This window comes from Taeniopygia guttata, chromosome Z, assembly GCF_048771995.1.
Source record: "Taeniopygia guttata chromosome Z, bTaeGut7.mat, whole genome shotgun sequence".
Lineage (NCBI taxonomy): Eukaryota > Metazoa > Chordata > Aves > Passeriformes > Estrildidae > Taeniopygia > Taeniopygia guttata.
Genome location: NC_133063.1, coordinates 69,605,181 through 69,628,066, shown reverse-complemented (window position 1 = coordinate 69,628,066; position 22,886 = coordinate 69,605,181). Strand labels below are relative to the sequence as shown.

At 34.6% G+C, this 22,886-nt stretch overlaps 1 protein-coding gene across 6 annotated transcripts in view; it reads right to left on the bottom strand.

The window, feature by feature from the left end:
- RIC1 (RIC1 homolog, RAB6A GEF complex partner 1) overlaps positions 1-22,886 on the bottom strand; it is a 49,084-nt gene that overhangs the window by 8,688 nt on the left and 17,510 nt on the right. For 3 of the 6 annotated variants that reach the window (XM_030258847.4, XM_030258845.4, XM_002195147.6), the window contains exons 4-19: positions 14,139-14,246; positions 12,939-13,081; positions 12,583-12,719; positions 11,533-11,624; positions 10,381-10,469; positions 9,378-9,522; positions 8,862-8,910; positions 7,587-7,739; positions 7,097-7,300; positions 5,706-5,744; positions 5,338-5,448; positions 4,654-4,743; positions 3,871-4,031; positions 2,728-2,866; positions 1,569-1,685; positions 23-751 (exon numbers count right to left, since the gene is read on the bottom strand). In XM_030258847.4, the coding sequence (XP_030114707.4) occupies positions 23-751; positions 1,569-1,685; positions 2,728-2,866; positions 3,871-4,031; positions 4,654-4,743; positions 5,338-5,448; positions 5,706-5,744; positions 7,097-7,300; positions 7,587-7,739; positions 8,862-8,910; positions 9,378-9,522; positions 10,381-10,469; positions 11,533-11,624; positions 12,583-12,719; positions 12,939-13,081; positions 14,139-14,246 (2,506 nt within the window). Of the gene's footprint in view, positions 1-22; positions 752-1,568; positions 1,686-2,727; positions 2,867-3,870; positions 4,032-4,653; positions 4,744-5,337; positions 5,449-5,705; positions 5,745-7,096; positions 7,301-7,586; positions 7,740-8,861; positions 8,911-9,377; positions 9,523-10,380; positions 10,470-11,532; positions 11,625-12,582; positions 12,720-12,938; positions 13,082-14,138; positions 14,247-19,583; positions 21,460-22,886 lie in introns of those variants that run through there. The other 3 variants (XM_072922524.1, XM_041711417.2, XM_030258846.4) reach the window with 3 other exon arrangements.

The following is a 22,886-nucleotide window of genomic DNA, read 5'->3' as shown; positions in this document are numbered from 1 at the left end:
GCAATATATCTGGTGCCATTACCTGTAGGATAATAAGGTAAGAGGCAGCTGTGTCCAAGTCCTGGGCCATTAAGCACTCTTCAAATAAGTCCTTCGGGTTTCCAACAGCAGCAAAAAGGTAATTCCACAGGGCATATTCTGTCTTCCTAGCACAATGAACAACTGTCTGCAGGAAGAGGGGGAATTCTGTAATGAACTTCGCCACAGTGGGTAGGAGAGGGTCGGGAATGGGTTCCCGCGAGGTAGCTTCTTCTTCCAGCACTTCATGAAGCATCAGTTCTAGTACATGAGGAAAGTATGGTAATGTGGCACAGGAGTGGGCCAAAAGCAAGGCTTGTTCACCGAGGTTCCTAACCAAGAGCTGGCGTAAAATGTGATGGAGGTAGATCTGAGAGGTTCTCTCAACAATGGAGAAAGGAAAGAGAACCTCTAAGTGTTCTCTAGCACTGGTTTGAGTGTATAAACAGTCATAGAGCACAGTGTCATTAACAGCACCAAGAACCAAGGCATCTTCAAACAAAACAGCCAATGGGTATATGTTGATGTGGAAAGGCAGCATGATCCGTCTTGACAGAAAGGAATGCGGTTTTCGATGATCTCTGGGAAACAGGGGAAGCCAGACTTTCATACCTGCCCCACCACAGCTGAGCCACAGAGCCTCCAGTAAGTGGCGTTTCTGTTTGTTAATTCTGCAAGTAGTCCATACATTTTCAACAGACTGGGCTAGGACAACTGGAGCACAAAAAGGCAGCTATTTAAAATGAAAAATAAAAAAAATTTTAAAAATCATTAACCATTATTTCTTTTATTTTTACCTATTCACAATAATTCTATTTTTCAACTAAGAACTACTGTCTTCAACCATGTTATTCTTCTAACAAAGAAGAAACAAATCTGCTTCCCTCTTATCTGCATCCTAGCATATGAAAAAAGACCACTTAATACTTTTATTAACTCAAGACATTTCTTTCTTTTTTTAACCTCCTTCATACTTCATCAGGAAGCAAAGAGATAAGAATAAAAGTGAAAAATAAAAACCTGCTCTCTGCTTCTTCAGTTAGCCCCCAAGTCCAACCTAGAACTGACAAATCTTTATCTGAATTTTCCAAATTTCACATTCCCAATGTGCTTGTTTCACATAGAATTAGTTTTCATCAGCTCAGGAGAATTGAAAGTTCAGTAACTGATTTCTATTGTTGTTATCGCCAACATGTAAACATTGTAAATTTTAAATGTAAATGTAAATGCACCCTGCAAAAAAATGCTAATGTTCCATAAACATACAAAACAGTTCTGGACAGACTAGAGATTTTCTGTTATTGGTGCATATGAAATTTTGGGCACTATCTTTACTCATAATGCTTGTCTATTTCATTTCAGTATTAACTAGCAAACATAAGCAAATGGTAATATACTTCCAGCCAACAATTCCATCTGTAAGCATAGATACTGTCTTGCTTATTTTATGTCTCTTATTTTATTTTATGTCTCGACCATTCTCTTGCACAGCTTCTTCCATCACTGAGATCTCTGAAGCCATATGCAATACTCCCCATATATTTACTCACATGCTTTCTTTGATTAGGATTATTGTCTTTATCTCGTATCTGGGGTCCAGATCGATCCCTTTGCAACATAATAAGTTGTCCTGCTAAGTTAAGCATTATACTTTCAGCTTCACAAGCCTAAGAATAGAAAGAATATTACGCAAATTATTTAAGCTTTTTGAATTATAATTTTACTCATAACCACATTAAAAACCCAGAAAAAAAAATGTAAATTCAATGTGCCACATAGAGATGACTAACAGCTGAATTCAATGTAGAAGGACTCAGAAAAATCAAGAACCAATTCTTATGCAAAGGAGTCAATACTGGAAGGTCTCTTATTCACCACACTCATTCCATGTGTTTAATATGGATTTTTTCCAACTATGTGTTCTTAAAATTGGCAATCCACCAATATTCTAAGAAAAATAAAGTTCCATATTTTTATCAGTATCATCACAGTATGACTGCCAGTAGCTGACTGAAAGACTAACACTAGTACATAACCCGAGAGCTGAGTCACACTTGTACAGCATCTTGGACTTTTATTTAGCTGCAGTGAGAGAAAAATTGTTTTAGTAAGGTGTGTCAAGAAAGAAAAGTATTCTGCTCAGTCAAGCCTACTCCATTTTTGTTTACAACAAAAATACAAGTTCTAGCTGCATGTGCTTTCAGTTCCCTGACAAAATTTTGAAGTTAAGACAGGGACCTTCACATCTTAAGTCATTGTTTGGCTGTTGCAGAATTGACAAAGAGTGCCTTATACAGCCATGTGCCATCTTTTCATTTTTCTATTTATTCTTTGAGTAATGGACATATTGTTGCAAGAAAGGTATTCCTAATGCCATGGATTGCTCTGGTCTTTGACTTTTAATACACGATAGAGCAACACGCCCCTTAACAGAGTTAAATTTAATTTGTTCACCAAGACTTGGTCCCAAACTTAGCAAGTTAACAAGAGAAGGTATGAAATAAAATCTAAATTTTTACTTCTCCATCCACCCCCTCAGCCCCAATTCCCACATATAATGTCTATATAAAGAACATCAGAAAAAAACATGTTCTGGATTTTACCACATAGAAGAGCCATTGCTTCATGACTGATTTATCTGCCCGGTAACCTTTAAGAAGTAAGCTAACAAATTCAGCACCAATTCTACCAAATTCTGAGATCTGTTACCTGCTGTGGCATCTTCAAGGTGATGCCAGTCTCTGTTCTCACTGATGTCAACGTAACAGACACTACAAGAAAAGGATGAGGAATGTACCGAGACATGGACACTTCTTGAAGAATTTGGATACTGGCAGTAGGATTAAGACTGAAAGGAAAATGATTACATTTAGAAATTTTACAACATTATTAAAATAACTACCTTGAAGCAAACCTAATTAAAATAAACAACTTACCCTTAGCAAACAATTTACTGAATGGAACAAATGACATTCCTTTAATCATGAATCAGTAGAAATGCCCACATATCTACTCTATATAAATAAAGTTACCAAACAAACCTAAACGGGGTTACTGATCTTGATACTTTGGGAAATACAGCTGTGCGTGGGTAGAAGACAATATCAAATACTTCAGAATATGACTCAATTGACCCTTCAATAAGACAGTTTCCAGATTTGGATTCTGTTGGGAGCTTTTTTTTAAAGCACGGAAAATATTTTTCTCTGAAGTTCATCAACAACTTGCTTTTTTCTACCACAGAAAGGCCCCTTCTTGCTAAAAAGAAGATACCATAACTGTAAGAAAAATCACCTACATAGGCACTTAAAAACCTACATTGAATCTTTATTTCCTCCTTAGATTCACTAATCTTAACTGTCTGAAAGCACTTGGCATATTTTATGTTACTACTTCTTTTGCAATAAAACAATTCCTCAACACCACACTAGTATCAAACCCTTTCTCTCTTCATCTTTGCACGCTTGCTGCCATCTTCCCATCACTAATTATTGCTTCTAACGTTAAAAATATGTTTTTATTTTAAAATATTCAAATATGTGGATGCCTTCTAGTCCCTTTCTCTCCTATTCATATTCAGTTTTCAAATTCCTATGATTAAGGAACATGGTTGTTCAAACAGCTGGAAATGTGCATACATCAGCCACTACCTACCTCTAACTTGCACATGCCTATCAGCATGCATGCAAGTGAAAACACTCATGAACTTGTGCACTGAGATAACACTACTCTGTATTTTAGAACTCAGACTCCACCAGTTACCAAATACCTTTGTATTAATGTAGGCATTTACTCAGACTGACAGCAGATTTACAGGTACCTTACTGCAAAAGCATTTAAATAGTGACTCACCCCTCAGACCTTCTCTCAATACTGTAAAGGCAAATGGAACAATCTGCTCTGAACAATATCACAATGTCCCGGAAGACACTCAGTAGTAACGTATTTGCTTGCACTTTGGTGATGTGAGCAAACGCGTTGTCAAGGTTAGACGTGCGCAGGTAGATTCTCAGCTGCAAGGAAAAGGAGTAGTTTGAATAAAGGTTCTGTTTATCAACAAGCTAACAGTAATTCCACTTATGGTTGTTTTATTTATTGTGGAATGGCTGTCAAGAATTTCTGCCAAGACACATTACCAAGTTTTTGTTTCATCAAGTATTTTATCCATTGCATTTTATCATTACAGCAGAAGCAGTTAAAGCACAGTACAGCCAAATCTGAAATACTGAACAACAATCATAAGGAAGGACTTTTATTCAACAGTTTTAAAAAGCAAAGAATAAGTAAATCTCCTCTGCCCATATAGTTTAAAAGCTTGCAAAATTGTCCCCAAAACACTGTAAACAGGTGTCTCTGAACACACTTTGTGCTAACATGCAAAAATGTCACAAAATTTTCAGAACAATGAGTAGATTCACTGTAATCAGCAGAAAATAGTTTTTAATAACAAAAAAAATCTGCAAAGTATTACTTATATATTAATATATAAACTCTAAATATAACCAAAAGCCACCAAAGTCCATCATGCATAAACATGCTTACAAGACCACAATAAATTTCATGCTTGTATTACTACTGTCATGCAGATCAGATATTCTAATCACTCTATGTTTACTTTGAAGAAAAATATCTCACCTCTTCCTGGTGATCATTTAAATTATAACATGCAAGAACAATGAAGTCATTCCACCATGCTAAGCCACCTGTTACCATCATAGTTTGCTCCTGAAAATAAAAATGCAAACAGATGACATATAGGTATGTATTTTTATATACTTACACACCCAGACATTTACATTATATGAGTAATTTCTTAAGGCTGTGCATGATCTCTATAAGCTTTATGCATAGTGGCAAGACTATGTACATGAAGTTTTTAATGTTTACAATAACCAAAATACTAAAGAGTAGTATGTGAAGGACAAATCTCATCCTACAAAATACAGTTCCACAGTAGTGGAAAACACAGTAGTTTATTCTACTGGTATCCTCGGACTCTCTCAAGTGTAAATTCTAGCCAGAATTGACAAGCTTTACATCCAAAGCTACATCACATGATAAGTGGAATTAAGTGTCTGACTATATGCACTCAAAATTGGAATACTCTGCTAATATTCAGACACAACTTAGTGTGTCAAAACCACAAGATCTGTGTTTCAGACATTTTATGAGAAACACATGTATAACCAGCATCCCTAATCCCAAGTGTGCCTACAGGCTGTTTACTTGAAAACGATACTCTTTAATTTTCTCCAAGTCTTGTATCCCAACAAACAAAATCTTCTATGTGCACCACAATAATATTCCATAACTTCTCACCTGGGTAATGTTTCCAAACAGCTTCCATTTTTTGGTGAGTAAAGAATAATGTGCAAAACCAAACTTGCCAACAACAGCTACATTCTGTCCAAGCTTGTCAATAGCTGAAAACTGTAAAAAAGAAATAAAAGCTATCAGAGCCTCAGAAGGGAACTTGTTTAAACTATATATCCTATCCAAATATGGCACCACAAGGCAATATAACATGAGACTCAAAACATGTAAATTATCTTCATGTTTCATACCTTACTAACACAGTTTTCTTTCTGTAATGTAAAATAATTATTTCATTTTCAGCCGATCATAATGACAATTATAACCCTCCAATATTTTTAAATAAGCATGGACATATTCTTGAAATAACTCACCCTTATAGGCCAGTTGCTCTCTAGATATGTACTATGGATCTAAAAAAAGAGAAAACCAAAACCACATGACTATACCAACTACCATTAAAGTACTAGTTAATTGTAACATCCTGTAGGAATTTGGACAACGTCAGTGGTTTTTTTTTCAAAACACTATCATAATGGTATTTAATGTTGGAAATTTGTTTTTAAACAATTACTGCCTAACCACCAAAAGTTAATGATGCCTAAATGTTACCCTGTTTTGAATACACAATATATCAAAATGCATTAACAACACATACCAACTATATTACAGATTAATAATTACAATTTCCTCATCTCTCCTCCCAGCTACTTCCCTCTCCAAGAGAATCTTTCAAAGAAACATAAAGGTTTTGATAAATACAGTCTTCAGGCAGGACTTTCAGTATAGGGATGAAATTTCTAATCCTGTCAAATACACACCAGCATATCCAAAAGCCTTCTTATGAGAGAACTTTACTGGAATACATCAGATCAAATCTCAATTCTGTATTCTTCACATCACATGGGATGATACCAACCCAGCTTAGAACTCCATTCTCTGATACAACATAAGGCAGCCACTGTCCTTTTTCATGGATATGTTGCTTTGCACAGTAATTCTAATTGTTTCAGCTTTACTTTTACGACAGAACAAAGATCTCTCCTACACCAGTTTCAGAAGACAGAAGAGCTACAGGGCCAACTGAAGTGGAAATTCAACAGTATCTACAACCTGCCTGACATGCTTAGAATCAAATACTTTTTAATACTACAGATCCATGTGCTATGTGAAGAACAAAATGCTGGGGACCTTTCAAAAACCTTTATTTAAAAAGTGGGACCAATTCAAGCATCAAAGAATACACATTAGAATTACAGATTAACAGGTATTTATCTTTTTATTTATGGTACAGGGAAAATAGAAGTCCATTACTACCCTGGAAACAATTTCTTCTTTGAAAGCCTGATATTGTGAAGTTTTAGTTACATGCTTAAATAGATGCCATTTTTTATGCTTGAAAATATAGCTGGAGTCTAAAGGCTATATTCATCATCTGAATATGTTTTAAAGCATTTTGCATAAATAACAAAACAAACACCTAAATTATTTCTTGTATGTTGCATTTATTCTCTTTTTCAAAGCACAAGAAAGTAATTAACTACTCGTTCCCGAAATACATAGCCACAAGGCTGACAGGAACAATGTTGCTTTACCTTTTGTCAAAGAGAAAAAGTTGTACCATGGCAAACTCCCAGAGACAATAAAAAGGCAATGACCTCATACCAGAGTAAAAAGGTCTGGCAGACAGTGAGATCGGCTGCATATTCTACTCCTACAAACTCTTTCAAGCACAAAGCACATATGGGAAACAAGGATCAATTACCTGTACAACATGCCAATGCCGGTGTCCTAGTAAAGTGCTTAAACCCTGAGAATCTAGACTGCCACCTGAAAATGGGCCCCTTTCCCTGCTGTGGCTATGTTCAGAGTGCGCCGAAGTATTTCTGGGACTCTGAGGCTGTGCTGCATCTCCACAGTTCAAATATAAGCGATCTTCTCCTTGAAGCAGGACTTGCTCCTGGTTACTCTATATTAAAACCAAACCAAAACAAATCAAAAGAAAAAAAGCAACTTTGAATTCCACATACAGAAGACAAAGGAAAACACATGATCAATATATTAAGAGACTCTAATAATATGAAATATTGCATAGCAATATTTTTACAGTACCATTTTAAAGGCTCTATGACAAAAAAGAAAGACAACTCTAATGGCTGCAGAACAGACTTAAAATAACAATAACAACTCAGAGGTCACCTAAAACTGGAACTATGATCTAAAACAAGGATATATTTATCAACAAAAAAACTTACCATACAAGGATTAACAGTGAGTGCACTCTTGATGAACTGAAACTGCAGAATACCAAACAGCTGAGCTTCATTATTTGCATTTCTTTCAGATTTCATGTTTGAAGAAGAATTCCCATCAATAACCCAAAGATGATACCCTTCTGATCCCCAGGTCTGAAGGCAAAAGAATAACAATAATAAAATTCCCAGCTTAACACTAGATAGATATATATAACTGTAATACTATATATTCTCATAAAACAAGAACTATAGAGATTTATTGTAACTGAGCCTGGAAAAAATTCACACATTTTGTTGTTCTAAACCATATCATAACAGGAATCAAACAGTAAAATTCACAAGGTACAGTAAGAATCTAGTTTGAATTATTTCCTGTCTTACGTAAAAAAAAAAGACACCCACATAAGTAATGAAGACTGTTTAGTTTGCAGTTTATTATTTAAAAATTCCACAGAGCCAGGTATGAAACAATCTGGATTTCAAAAATTACACTGCCTGTTGTTCATCAAATTCAATGATATCAGAATTTCAATTTTTCATTTTTTTTAAAGGTACATTTAAAAGGTACTGTCATTGCATATATGTACCTCCACTTGGGATGCATGTTTAGAGCTGTCAATCTTCATAGCAACTATGTCATGATGAATAAACCAAATTTTAGAAATCTGGAAGTTTTAGAAATACTGCATGAAATTCACCATGGTTTGTATGAGGCCTTGTAGAATGTGTTTGAAATTTGTTCCAATTTAAAATTTACTCTAGCTTATTCTATTTATTTATTGATTTTACAGATTAGCAGGGTTGGATTTAACGTTAACTAGTTTGTATTAAAAAAGTGCAGTTAAGTTTTTCTGGAATTCATAATCTGAGTAAAGTTGCTTTAACTGTCAAAGGCCAGCTAGTAATTTTAAAGAAACAAGGGAGTTTATAATTAATATTGATCTGTGTCTCACTGCACTTTGAAATATAGCACCAGATAAAAAAGCAAAATTAAGAAAAAACCCAAAGTGTTCATTCTTATTATTAAAAGTAAAGGCAAGAAAAGGCATGTCAAGAAAGGCATACGTAATGAAAAAAATTCATCAGCAATCCTTTATTCCTTCAATAAAACATAGTAGTGAATGCATCTTACTATGAAAAGTAAATAGGCAAAAGAAAGTTTGATTTTCTGAAAATCTGTTATACAGATTAAAAGAATAATAAACATTATACAATTAAAAACAATTTTAAACATTAAGAGTCATCCTATTACAGTATTTTTACATTCATATTTACCATGGAACAGATTTTTAGAGGGTCCTTTTTGGCACCATCAGATTGATACCTTAAAAACAGAACAGAACAAATTTGAGTTTGCAAATGACGTAATCAGAATAATAAATTAAATTCCTATCTTCGTATTTTCATATGGTTCTATATTGAACCTCATCTCAAATGGTACAGCCTGTTTGATCCATTACACTACAAAAAAGTCAATGCAACTGTCAGATGTCTAGCATAAACTATCTGAAATAGAGGCACTGAGGGAATTTTAATATTTGCTTGCTCAAACTTGCTTCTAGGGTAATTTTCTGTTACAGAAAAAAAGACCATTACAAAACAAAAATAATACATTTTTCTTTATATTTTAATGATCCCCTCCTAAATATTTGCCAAGATATATCAATAATTACAAAGGAAAAAGAGATTTTAAAAAAGCTAAGTCAGTGAATTAATTTCTATTTGGATGCTTTCAATTAGAAAAAACAAGACTTCTAATAAACTATTTACAATGTCATTAAAAATACTCACGCAAAATCACCTCCTAAAGTACAGATAAGCTGAGCACCAAAAACACTCCATAAGGACAAACCTCCACATTCCCAGGTCACCATCACAACACAGCTATCAGGTGACCATCTGATTAGTTTAACAGGTCCTGTTTTATTCCAAATATCTGATAAAAAGTAGACAACAAAGTAAGTGAAAGTCCTTCAACTGGTTTCACCATAGAAGTATAAACAAAAATATATGGAAGTCAATATTTGATTTTTCAATTAACTGATGCACTTATCAAATTGACCATCTCAAAATGAATAAGCAGCAAACAAAAAATACTTTCTTTTCAATGCATGCTTGGTTTCATAAGAAACTAAGAATACATGCCAGAAGTACACTGCCATAGGAAAACATGCCAGAAGTACACTGCTGTAAGACAACCACAGAACCACAATTCTAGTAAAATAATTTTTCAGGTGATAGAGGCACTTAACACAACTGTAAAACTTATTTATGGATTTGTTTTTTAACTGAAAACTAATACATATACGTATTTTCAGTTGAGGATGCAATTTACCCACTTTATATGTTCCTTACTCTCAAGCACAGAATACTACATTAAAAAATACACTGCAGCGCAGGAAAGATGCTGCATTACTCTGTATTTCTTCTGTACCCTATATGTCAGTTGCTTCAAGTTCACAGCTCTATTATACTCATTATCAATTTTGGCAATAACCTCTCACTTCCTGAGGTGATTGAAAAGTAATTTCAAGACTAAGAATTAGTTTTAAAACCCCACAAAACCACAAACCAGCCTCCCAAACCCTCACATACAAAACACATTCAAAAGTTAATTAAAGCAAGCAGCTAAAAGTGCAAAGAAACAGAAGTTAATTACTACTAACAAACAGGAATAAATACTATTCACATCAGTGATTATGCAAACAATTAAACAGAGGTTAACTAGCCAAGGATAAAAAATACAGTATACCCTAAAAGCTGCTGGAAAATTCTAGCAATAAAATTAGCTCACCAGGATATTGTTTGGGTGTCAGTTCCAATTTATGAGAAAACTGCATGGCGCCAGTGGTGGTATCTATTGTATAAACCTGCACAGAGCCACTAGAAGACATTACACATGCTTTAGACCATTTGGATTTCTTATCAGTTTCAAGAGGCTAAGAAAAGATGCTATTTCTCTCACCAATAACAAATTATCTAGAACAGAGATATTGAATCAAGTGATAGTCAAAGAATTTTCTTAAACAAATTCCTAAGATGCTTTCCAGAAGGCATGAGAGGACCCAAAACACCAGCCCTAGAATAATCAATGCACCAAAACATCTTCATTCTCTTAAAATACATATGTACATACAATCCACATATATTTATGCCTTCCAACTGCCAGATAATCCATGAGGGAAGGCAGCGTTTACTCAGTACCAAAGTTTCACCAGCGCTAAGGCATAACATGACCAGTAAATTGAAGTAACTATTCCTGTTTCAGAGGAAACACTAACACACTGTATTGTTACTACAAACAAGAATACTAGTTCTTAAGAGGACAGATGAAAAATAAACCAGAGTATTTAAAATGTTCTAAAACAAAACCCAAGTAAAATACAATCAAAGAAAATAAAAAGCTGCACTCCTAGGCCAGCATAAGCAGTACTATACAGGGGGGACTTGAAGGAGCAGTATGCAAAATGCCACAACTAAAAGCACTTCTGCAACATTTAATTTACAAATATTCACAGTTACTCAAACAGGCAACATTTTTCTTGACCAAATCATGTCTGCACAGAGCATTTTCTCAGCTGAGTGTGAAGTGCTGATTCTTGTCCAATATTATTATGACTAACTAGTTAAAACTGACTTTATAATCCTGCTTTGAGATTAGCTGGGATTGCAGCACTTTCCAATCCTTGCTACTGGTCCAGCCACATTTTAATTTCTTTTTCCCAGACCTGAACAGCAAACATAAATTTCAACTGCAGTCCAAGCAAGCAACCATTTCTTTCCACCTCTCTCCTACCTTCTGGACAGCACATTATGCAATCTCCAGGCAAACTGATTATTCTCATCTTTACAGTTCTTGTAATCCAATTTACTAAGAAGTAACTACTAATTCAGCTCTATAATGAAACAATCTCCCCCTGCTATGAACCAGCCTTTAAAAACTTACTTGGCACATCCAAACGCCATTAGCCTGTATTTGTTATTCACTGCCACACAAGTTCCATCAACTACATCTTGTGCCCAAACACCATGGAGCTGCTGTAGAGAAATGAATTCAGAAGATTTTTTTTTAAATACTGGTTTTATTAAAAACAGTCAGCTTCTATACATGTCCACCATACTACACGTCTGTCAGCTGACCTCATGATCTCAAAATTTCTATTAATGTCAAGATCAATTGACATGGCTCAAACAAACAAAATCCAGTAAATATAAAACTGGTTTTATTCTTCTTAATATAAATTACAGAAAGATATAAATGTGTAAGAAAACTGTTCATAAGATCTCTTAATAACAAAATAAGTCAATACCTTTAAGGCAAAAAAGTCCCTAACACTTCCTAGGAAAAAAAAAAATGGTAGATGGTACTAAAAATTAAGAGAAAAAGAAAAACATGAAAGCAAGTTCCATCTGCCACACTTGAGATCACAGATATTTTAAATGGGTGAAGGAATCTGATACAGATGTATACTTTTCAGTTTTCTGTAATTAAAATGCAGACATCTAACAACAAAATGTAATAGTTTTTAGGGTGAATTACAGGTAAGAAAACACCTAACTTGGAAAAGATTCATGTAAAAGAAATTCTGAAGTATGTTTGTCACTATGGGAAAGAGAAAGATTTGATAAAAACAAAGTCCTAGACATAGCACTTATGATATTTAGCCATAGGAGAAACCACTTCCTATCATCCCACTTGTAACTCCTAACAGGAAGTCTGTTGGTCTGACACAGTAAGACAGTCCATAATGACAATTTGAACAAATAAATGAAAGTTAAATTTTTTAACAATTCTGGTCTCCCAGTGGTACAAACCCCAAAAAATCTCTCAAATTATGCCACAAAATGCAATCCTGTTCTTATGTCATCTCTTAAGCAGATGTTAAATTTTAGTTTCTTTGTAGCTGAACAGAATTTAAAGAAGAAAACCAACTAAAATGCAGAGACGAAGAAAACACATTTATTGTGCTAGGTAGAAATGCTACAGGAAACATACCTCAGCAGTGAATCTACTTGACATCGGTGTAATGAAACCAACTCTACCATCATTAAAAACAACAGCAAAGCCATCAAGCGTGGCACAGTATTCCATATCTCTGATATAAACATCTTCAAATCCCAAAAGTGAACCTGCTGAGAAAGTATGAGTAATTTAAAAATATGTGAACACAGAAATATTACAAGCCATTCAGATATTTACTTATAACTTCAAAGAGAAAACAGGCTATTTCATTCCCATCTACAAATGCCAAAATTTTTCCATCTCTGCTTAAGAACAGAGAGAATATTTTATATTAGATGGTATGCCACTAAGAGGTAATCTTTTTAAGCAATAGAATCCATAAAACCTACCTCGAGAAGACTGCAGATCTACAGAAAAGGGAACTGTACACAAGTTGATGGCCTTCCTCCCATTGGTCATACCATCCCAGTGAATGAGATGGAGAAATCCATCAGCAGTAGCCACAAGTAGATCTTCTAACATGGACTGCAAACTAATAAAAGATATTTGTTAATTCCTAAAAAAACTTCATCTCAAATCAATGTCACATAAGCATCAATTAATGTCATAAATACTGTATTACTGCCTCTTGTACCAGCAACTACATTGTAAAGTTACATGTAAGTTACAAACATGTACCACACTGACAAAATACAGTATACACCTCAACTTCTCTCCAGCATTCACTGCTCATGAACAGGTCTGCATTGTTAGAGTAATTGCTTGACTGTATTGAAGATCTTTCCAATACTTTTGACTAACCATAAGATATTGCTGCGAACAATCAATTATTCATCTATCCCAGAAAACTAATAATATTGCCTAGGCTGTAAATAATTCACAGTACATTTTAATCTGTGGTTGGAACAAACTAATGAAGGAGAAATTAGACTCCTCCTAAATCTTTCCTTAAACATTTCCAAAGTCCTGAAAACTACTGTTAATCTACTTGCATACAAAACTTTTTCCAGTATATACTGCATGTCTTCCAACACCCATTTTGTCCTAAGGAGCCTCTTTCCAAACTTCACTTAGTTACTATTCCACCTCCTTCAATGCTATGAAGTTTCACCAACTTTTAACACATACTTATTTAGCATGTTCAAAATTTCTTCACAGGATAGGCTATTACCCCAAAAAAGCAAGAGGTAAAGAAAAAGGACAAATGTGGACTTTCTGCAGGCATCTGGAGAAATGCTGAAATGCTGTACAGAGTTTTGCTCTAACCTACCAACACCTCCATGAAAGCTCTAAAACACTCTTTGAGTGTTTATAGCAATACACAGTAATACTGAACATGCTACATACTTCTATATGACAAAACTATCAGTATAGCCAAGCACAGAAAGAATTCTTAAACAGCAATTCACTTTTTCACCTCCTCAGACTTACTAGTTGCTAATAGTAATTTGCTAGTATTAGTCCTTACTATTAATAAGCCTAAAAACTTACTAAAAGCTTTTCTTCCATCCAGTTTTCCTTTCAGTTTTTAAAAAGTATTGATATATATATATATGGAAAAATTCTCAAGGCCCAGTTAAGGAGCATACCTTGTGATAGAGGCTTGCAAGTCCAGCACTTTCTTCATTTCTAGATTTAAAGAAGGAGCACATTGTTCTTCCTTATAATGTGGGGTTCCCTTCAGATGAGGGCTTCCTCTAAAATACAAGAGAAATATTATAATTAAAACAGATTGTCCCTCAACAGATGCAAGAGTTACTGACTTACATAACCATGGTTATTTTTTTCTCCATATATACATGTGTATATATGTATACACACACACACACACCAACCAGTTACGTGCAATCTGCCACAAGCAGCACTGAATATCTAGGATTTTGGTGCTAAAAGTTTAGTCTATTGTATCACCCTCTATGTCCATAGAGTATGTAGGCAAAATAAGACAACGAATAGAGAATGAACATTACAATGTTATGTGACCTGCCTTAATACTCCTAAAATAAGGGATTTGTATCAGTGAAAAGTCTGATTTAATAAATTGTTACTCAACTGTTTACAGCAATAAAATATGTTGAATTCTTAAGGATCCCAAATTAATTCTTTTTCAAGATGTATTACAGATATTACAGACTTCAAAATGTTTATGTTTCTTCCATTCCTTTTACCAGATCAGTGTTTACAATATAAATTCAGCATGCATAACACAAGTAGACATCTATCACAGTATTTCATAGGAGTAATTCTCCCTGAAGTAAATTAACTAGTTTTTAACCTAAGACCTACTAAGAAGAGATGACTGAACACTGATTCCATCCCTTTAAACAGACCATTACAAAATACCAACTTCCAGAAGTAGAAAGCTCTTTTTCATCTTCCACACTTTAAATTTCACATTCCATTGATTGGGTTACAACATCATTATACATTACTATACAGCATCATTAAAGTATTTCTTATTTATTTGGGTTATCAGATGTGCCATGTGCTTTATAAACTTTTTTTTTAATGACCTACAGCCGTAAGTATTGTAATGCTCATTTATCTAATGAGCGTTATGCTAGTAAGCAAAGCAACCTATAATTGCAACAGGCATTACGGACAAGTTAGAATTTGTAGCAACTTCAACAGTCAGCAACAATAGATATGTACACAAATTCATGTAATCTTTACCTGTATTTTAACTGACAAAACATTTATTTCAATTTACATGAAGGTAGTAAATACAAATGCCTAAGATATGGCAGAAGCCAAAGCAGATGCAGCTTTAGACAAGTTTGACAGCACAAGGATATATGAATCTCTTTCCTGTCTTGTTTATCTCAGTAGATATCAAGTTCCTTAATTCATTACTATTTTATAGTGACGTCAAATTCATATCTGTTATTCTTTGATGGGCACTATACCTTTCCTTATGTAGCAAGGACAAAGATATATGCCAGCTAAGGTAAGACCAAGGTAACCTTTGACAATTTGGATTTAGCAGATGGATGTAGTTTTATTTTTCCAGAACAAAACTATGCTGGCTGTGAAAAAGACATCAAAAAATAATAAAAATTTGGTTTAAGGTTAGTTAATCTACCACCAAAAGATTTGCAACTTGTATAAATTTAAACTATTAGGTTTGCATTTTGAACAAAAATCAATTGTAAAAGGCAGTTGTCTTAGGAAATATCTAGCCCTTCATGTAAGCTAGCTGTCATGGACTGACAGAAATCCTGAAAAAAACAATCATTTCTTTTTTTAATAATACAAGCATAGTGGGGTTGTTGTGGTGTTTTTTAAAATGTACAAAACCCCAGTTATTTGGAGATGGGCTTTTCAACCCACATAGACATACAGTTCCAGAAAGTATACTCCCAAACTAGATGAAATTACTCTGGTTTATCAACAATCAATGGTATAACTGAATCATGCAAGTGACTAAAACTAAGATGAAAGGGTTGAGTAATGCAGAAATGTTACTGTTAGGTAGGCATAAGACACAACTTGACATGTCTGTTTTAACTGACTGAAGTATATAACTAAGTGTAAACTCAATGTTTCTGCACAGCATAAACTACAAAGCCAGAATGGTAACAACAAGGTTTAAAATAAACCTTTTGCAGGAAAAAAATTTCAACTCTCCATGTAGGCTGTTTTTTTTCTTCAACACCTGATAAAAAATAGCTTGCAAGAATATTTGAATATTTTCAGTTTCACAAGCTAGTTTTAGCAAATTGGTCACCATCTGTGGCATCTTAGCTTTCCCACTGGGACACTATCATTCCTGTCCCAAAAAGAGTTCTTTTATCCACCTTACAAGAGGCCAATCCACACAGAGTTGAGGCACATCACCTTGACTGAAACTCCAAAAATGCCACTATTTCAACTCATTGCCTAGGATTTTGTCTAATTCATCAATTCAAAAAGAAACCCCCAATATGGGTGCAAAGGAGGTGCTACTGAAAGTACGGTGTTCATATAGTCCACATCTGAATGAGTCAGCCTGACTGGCTGAGTTCCTTTGACCTTTAAAGAATGCGCACAGATGACTGAAGCAGGAAAGAATGTTTGGTCTGGGTTGCCACATCAGCATCTGCTATGGTTGCAGCCAAACTTTAAGTAACTCGCTTTTGCACAATAATTGAGAGAAACACATTCCATTGCCTGACCAGCTGCATGTTGAATCAAATACAATCATTGCTATTTGCATGACATCTGTTAATGTAACTAAGCCTGTGAATCAATCTCTTAAAACTCAGAACTGAGGAAAATCTGCAACCCAAGAAAACCTCAAACATGGAAAGATTAGGGATGCTGTTTTTAAAAGCCCAACCATACCAAACTTAAAAGCATCTTAAATTCAAGAAAGAGGCAGCACCATGCAAAAGCAGAATTAGATAGACTTTTCAACTGGTAGGAAGAATTTCCTTTAACTTTGTTATCTGAAATGGTGGGAAGTTCAGGGAGAAAACAGGACACCAGCCAGCTAATTTTTCTAGGTGCACAGTACTGCATTTAGGCCTCACTAATTACACAGCAGTTAAGTCATACAACATGATAAACAGACAAATTTGTCACTGCTACCAAAAGCATCTAAGAAACACTCAAGAAGCTAATTAGAGCAGAATCTGAAAGCATGTATTTAAAGGTTTCTTTATAATTGCAACTAAGGTACACAACACACATTATATTTAAGTCTGTTCTAAGTATTCAAAAACAACGTCTACTGTTTTCTGCTTAGTAATGGAGAATTCTAGTTTGGAGACAGAATTAGCATTAAATTCATATTTAAGTTTCCACTGTACTATTTGGGGTAATCACAGTAATATAGTTGGCAGTTATTGATGGATAATAGTTTAAAAAAGTCAGAAATGCTTTCAGAGTCGAAAAAAATACAGTACTTCAAAAAAACCACTGTGGCTAATGCCAAACAGTGTATTACTTAGAAAGCCGAACAAACAACAAACAAGGCAGTAGCATCCATTGTCACTAGCTAAACCATGTAAGTAATGAGACATAATGGAGACATTTCATTGAAGAAATTAAGAAATACTTCAGGCAATTTAAGACTATTTCTTGAACAATTGTTTGATACAAACAAAGTATAATATTTTTATACTACTTTTGGGCTATGATTTTCTTCGTTGTTCCTGACAAAATAATTTCTTCAGTAGTACTTGTAGTGGGAGGGAAGGGACAAGAAGGAGATTAAAAATAATGATGCTTCAGCCATTAATGGCAATATTTATATGACAAAACCAGGGCAGTGTTTCTAAAACAACTTACATCATCAACAAGTTGCTCTCCTTGAAAGCAAGAAGGAAAAAAAACTGACAACAGCCATTATAATTGCATTACAATGTTTCCTAACCATTTTCCAATGGTTCATGTGAACACTTCAGTTAATGTTCACACTCAAAAGCTGAGGACTTCATTTTTTTATACCTGATTCAAAGCGTCTGCATCATCACCTGTGAGCTTTGGTTTTCACGCAACTAGCATCTTTTCACTCCTAAACCTGCATCTCTCTACAACACACTGCATAAATACACCTGGCTAGATGCAGAGATGTATTCATACAAATTGGCAATAGCTGCACCAACAAAATTAAAGTGAGTTTATGGTAACAACTATAAAGAATAAGTACTTAAAAAAGTAGTTCTCAGTACAGCTTTTACTACACAATTAGGTAGTAGCACATTTCTGCAGTTTGAGAAAATAAGCAGCTAGCTAGCATATTAATCAACTATTCATATAAAAAACCTAAATGGCTTACCAAATAATTATTTCAGTTGCAAAGATTTCTTAACAACAGTTACAGAACCACAGAATCACTGGGCTGGAAGAGACCTTCAAGGCTGAGTCCAACCCACACTCCAACATCTCAACTAAACCATGGCACTGAGTGCCATACCCAGTCTTCTTTTAAATACATCCAGATATGGTGACTCCACCACCTCCCCAGGCAGACCATGCCAGAACATTATCACTCTTTCTGTAAAAAACTTTTTCCTGATATCCAGCCTGTGTTTTCCTTAAATTAAGAGGTTTAAACCTCTTGAAACACCAGAGTTTGCAAGAGCCATAATGGTTAGTAAAAATTCTTCAGCTTATCTAGTTTTAAAATACATTTTCCAAACAATGCTAAAATCTGACAGGGAAAACCACAGTGGTAAAGTTCAGCAGAAACCTAATGCTGAGCAAAAATTACCTAGTAAGTTAATTAACCGTACACCTCATTGATTACCCTTGCAGAGTTTGAAGTTCAAAACCTTTGTACATACTAATCTTCAGTCATTGAATCAGGAACAAAATGTCCACTGATGAAGTAATTTATGGCACCTATAAACCATCAGCCTATAGAAAAGGAGATGGCTTTTAAAAGTGCCAGAAAGATTAAGACATGGAGTAATCAGGTATATAAGCAACAATACGGCTTTGAAAACCATCATATGAACTAGTTTTTTCACAAATTCATTCTGGCTAGATAATAACTAATTTTCAAAGCACTTTCAGACTTAATAATCTTACACCATTGAGGTTTCATTCTAAATTTACACAACATTCTTATCACTCCCCAAATGCAGCTTCACTTGAGGACATGAAGAAACATGACTCAAAAGACTCTCAAATTACCACATTTAGTTAATTAGCCATGAAAGTTTTTAGATTTTTTATTAGTTTTTAGTCTTTTTTGAAAGGCAAAAATATCCTCAGCACTAAGTCACACATGCTCTTCAAGAGAAAAAACTCCAGTTACTCTCCTCAGCAGACCTCTAAACAGAAACAACAATCAGATCAGTACAGCAAAGCCCCTACTCTGATGGTGTTCTCACCTTTTACTGTCAAACATAAGAATAGTTGTACAAATTCATTTGGAAACTCCTCCAAAAGTTACCACTGTACCTTGCCACAGCTTACAAAGCTGCAAATTTGCTTCTGTGCACTGTCACTTTCCTAAAGCAATCATAGGCAGAGATAAATTTTATTTTAACATGCTACAATCATTCCTTACATACATTATTTTTCATGTTTTGTCTTGTACTTACTTTAGAAATTGGGTGGAAATACCAGACCAAACTAATTGAAGCAGGACTTTGTACTTGTGCTCACTGTAGGAAAATATCCCAGAATGTGGGCTAACAGCCAATACTGATTCTCTTCCAAATCTGCTCTGAACTGGAGAAAAGCATCCAAGAGCTGGAATAAAACTGCAGGCTACTCTAGCTCAATCTTAAAAAACTAAACACCATAAAATTACTGCTTTCTTCCCCCTGTTTTTAGTCTCACATATCAAGCAGGATACTGTAAATTTTCATTAAGCATGAATGGCAGCTCACTCCAAGGAAAGACTGGCAATTCCTAGCCAAATATCAACAGTGTCAGAAACATTTTCTTTGGCAGAAAAACTACATTCCTAAAATATCACAATATGACAAAAAACTACCAATGGATTCCAGCAGTAAAAATGAAAGTTTCCTTTTTTTATATATAAATATTCATATGTTGCACTTATGGCATAAGCACTTGTTTTATCATGTAAGTCTAGTAACAGGTTTTTACATATAATATACATAATACTGAACAGGTTAGTTGACTACCTCTTACCACACCTACATGAGTAGATTTTATATAGATTAAAAGTCTAAAGGTATAAAATAGAGTGTAAGAAGTATTTCCCACTAAATCTTCTTAAAGTAGTCAACATATTCTAAAACTTCAACAGATTTGTGGGCTCCAGCCACAAATGTTAATTTTGGATTTTAGTACTTCAATTAAAACACCGGATTTCAGAATATAAAGACGACTACAATTGGTCAATATGAAAAGGAGGGAATCATGCGAAATGTGCATTTTTAAACAGGAAATCAATTTTCCTAGGCTCTGATTCTGTCTGGTTTAAAACAAACAATAGCAGGGTACAAGGGAAGTTCACTCAACCTTACTTTCCAAAATCTCTGTATTTCATAATACTGAAAGATACGGAAAAGCAAGAGCTCTAGCATTCAAACAAGATGGTATCTTAGCCTCAATTTCACACTTTAGCTCTTTTACTAAATATGTGCTGATTATACTGAAAAAAAGAGAGACATGGCCCTGAAAATAAATGATGCTACAATTAGATATACTACAATGCATATTGAGTTATAAACAGCACAAGTGTTTGTCACTTCTCATACAGTTTTTTTTGCTTTCCACATTGAAGTATTTTGTTTAAGTTGGACCAATAAGAAACTTTCATAAGTGTAATTATAGTTTACACAATAGCTGTATGCTAGAGTAGTTCTGTTAACACACCAGATACAGGCAACCTCTTCTGGTACATCTTGCTCAACAGCTACATAGAGTAACAACTCTGTATAAAAGTAACTATAAATTGGAAGGACATTTTCTCCGCAAACATCCCTCTCCCATACAACTGATGAGTGATTTTGACTTACAGCAACTTATTTGATCCTTTCCTCCAAATCAAAGCTAAACCATCATCAAGCAAATTTTAAAGTAGTTATTAAAAATGTACCAATACCACATGAAGTTACTTTACTTCAGTTACCAGTGTCCCAGTCTTGAAGATTGCAAAAAACTACTGAAGTCAAGAAATTATCTCTCATATACCTAGTACTTGCTTTTCTGACTAACCACTTTTTCTTTAATGTATGGTAGAATATGCACATTTTGTTTAAACGAGAGCTAAGTTGACAAAAGGATCTAAATACAACCATTCTCAATATTTTCACCTGCATGTTAAGAAACCTAGCTGCAATTTCAACTTCAGGATACTGACTAAACTAGGAAATTTTACACTAGACCAGTATTTTGGCGCAGCTAAGGATGTTACTGGTGTGTATTCCCAGTGCATGACCACCTTGTTATATTCACATGCACAGCTTAAGAATTCTGTTCAAGCAGTTTTATTAAGAGGGTTTCCCTTTCTCATTGTAGTCATGACATTGAAATTTTCTATTCCTGCCAGAACTGGCCACTAGTATTTAAAGAACAGCTACTAAAGAACTGGCTTCATTCTGCTTACAAAAAGTTAGTAGATATGGGCACTTAATAAACATTGAGAATTAGTAATAATTTTAAAAAGTAGAACATGACTGAACATTCATCTCAGTTTTTATGGACTTGTTTCTAGCAGCTGTTTGCCACTTCGCTAATGCAAAGACACCCTCACGCTTCTTGCAAAAGTCATCACCCTCTCTCACTTTGCCTAGCACAGGTAAATAACCACACAAAACAGAGCTGGAAGACTCATTAATTAATATCTCCATGACAGTAAAAATATTTCAAGCAATTGCTTTACCATGAATCATAAGATTTATACAAGTATCATTGAACAGCTACTTAATGTTTTCCAACTTCTCAGTGTAGCTACCCAGTGCTACTTCAAAGTCACCATTTTCTAATGCCAGTGTTTTATTAAATGCTAACTTGCAAACTAAGGTACTAGAATCCAGGGCAGGGGATGGGGAGAGTTAAAAAAGGGAACTAGGCAGGTTTAGTTTCCTCATCAGGTCAACAACCCAACTTTACTTAACGCACAGCTGCATAATCACTGCTGCCAACACAAAGGAAGGAGCCAAGAACACACTGTTACAGGGGGAGAAAGCAGTAAGATGTCCCCTTTCAAGCATGAGGCAAGTCACATACAAGGTCTTTCACAGATCTGTAATGGCTTCAGAGTGAAGAAAAACTAATTCGGTATTTTTCAACCCAGAAGAAGTGAAATCCAAGAACCATGCTAAAAGAAAGATAAAAGTTTCAATTCTATCTTTTGGTCTCATTTGTCTGTTTGTTCATTTTAGATTGGAGGGTTTTTGTTTGATTAACCCCCTGCCAAGTATTTGCTCTACAATGAAAATAAGTGAGACTGCCTACAGGCAGTGCACTGTATCTGCACCTGCAAAAGTTCATTCATTTTAATAACTTAAAATAATCATTTGACATTAATCACAGGAGCCACATTTCACCTACAAATGCCTGTGTCTTTCTTTTGATCTAATATAATCAGAACAGTAGTAATTTTATTTAGGCTTTCAAAACTGAGGGCTAAGTACAGACAAGCTAGTAATCCCAGTAAATTCAGTGAGATCATTAATCTTCTTAAAGGTAAGTACACACATTAGTCTTAGAAGACTGTGAGTAACCTATTATAAACACACTAGGGACAAACACCTTGTCCTACTCATCTACAGAATCTGCATTATAGTCCTTTTAGGGCTATACAGATGTATTTTAAAACCCTGATTGTTCAACATACAACTAACACATGCATTTTAAGTCAACAATTCATATCAATTACTAAAGTTTTATTAAAGTTTGATATTAGTTTATAAAAGTTAGACTGG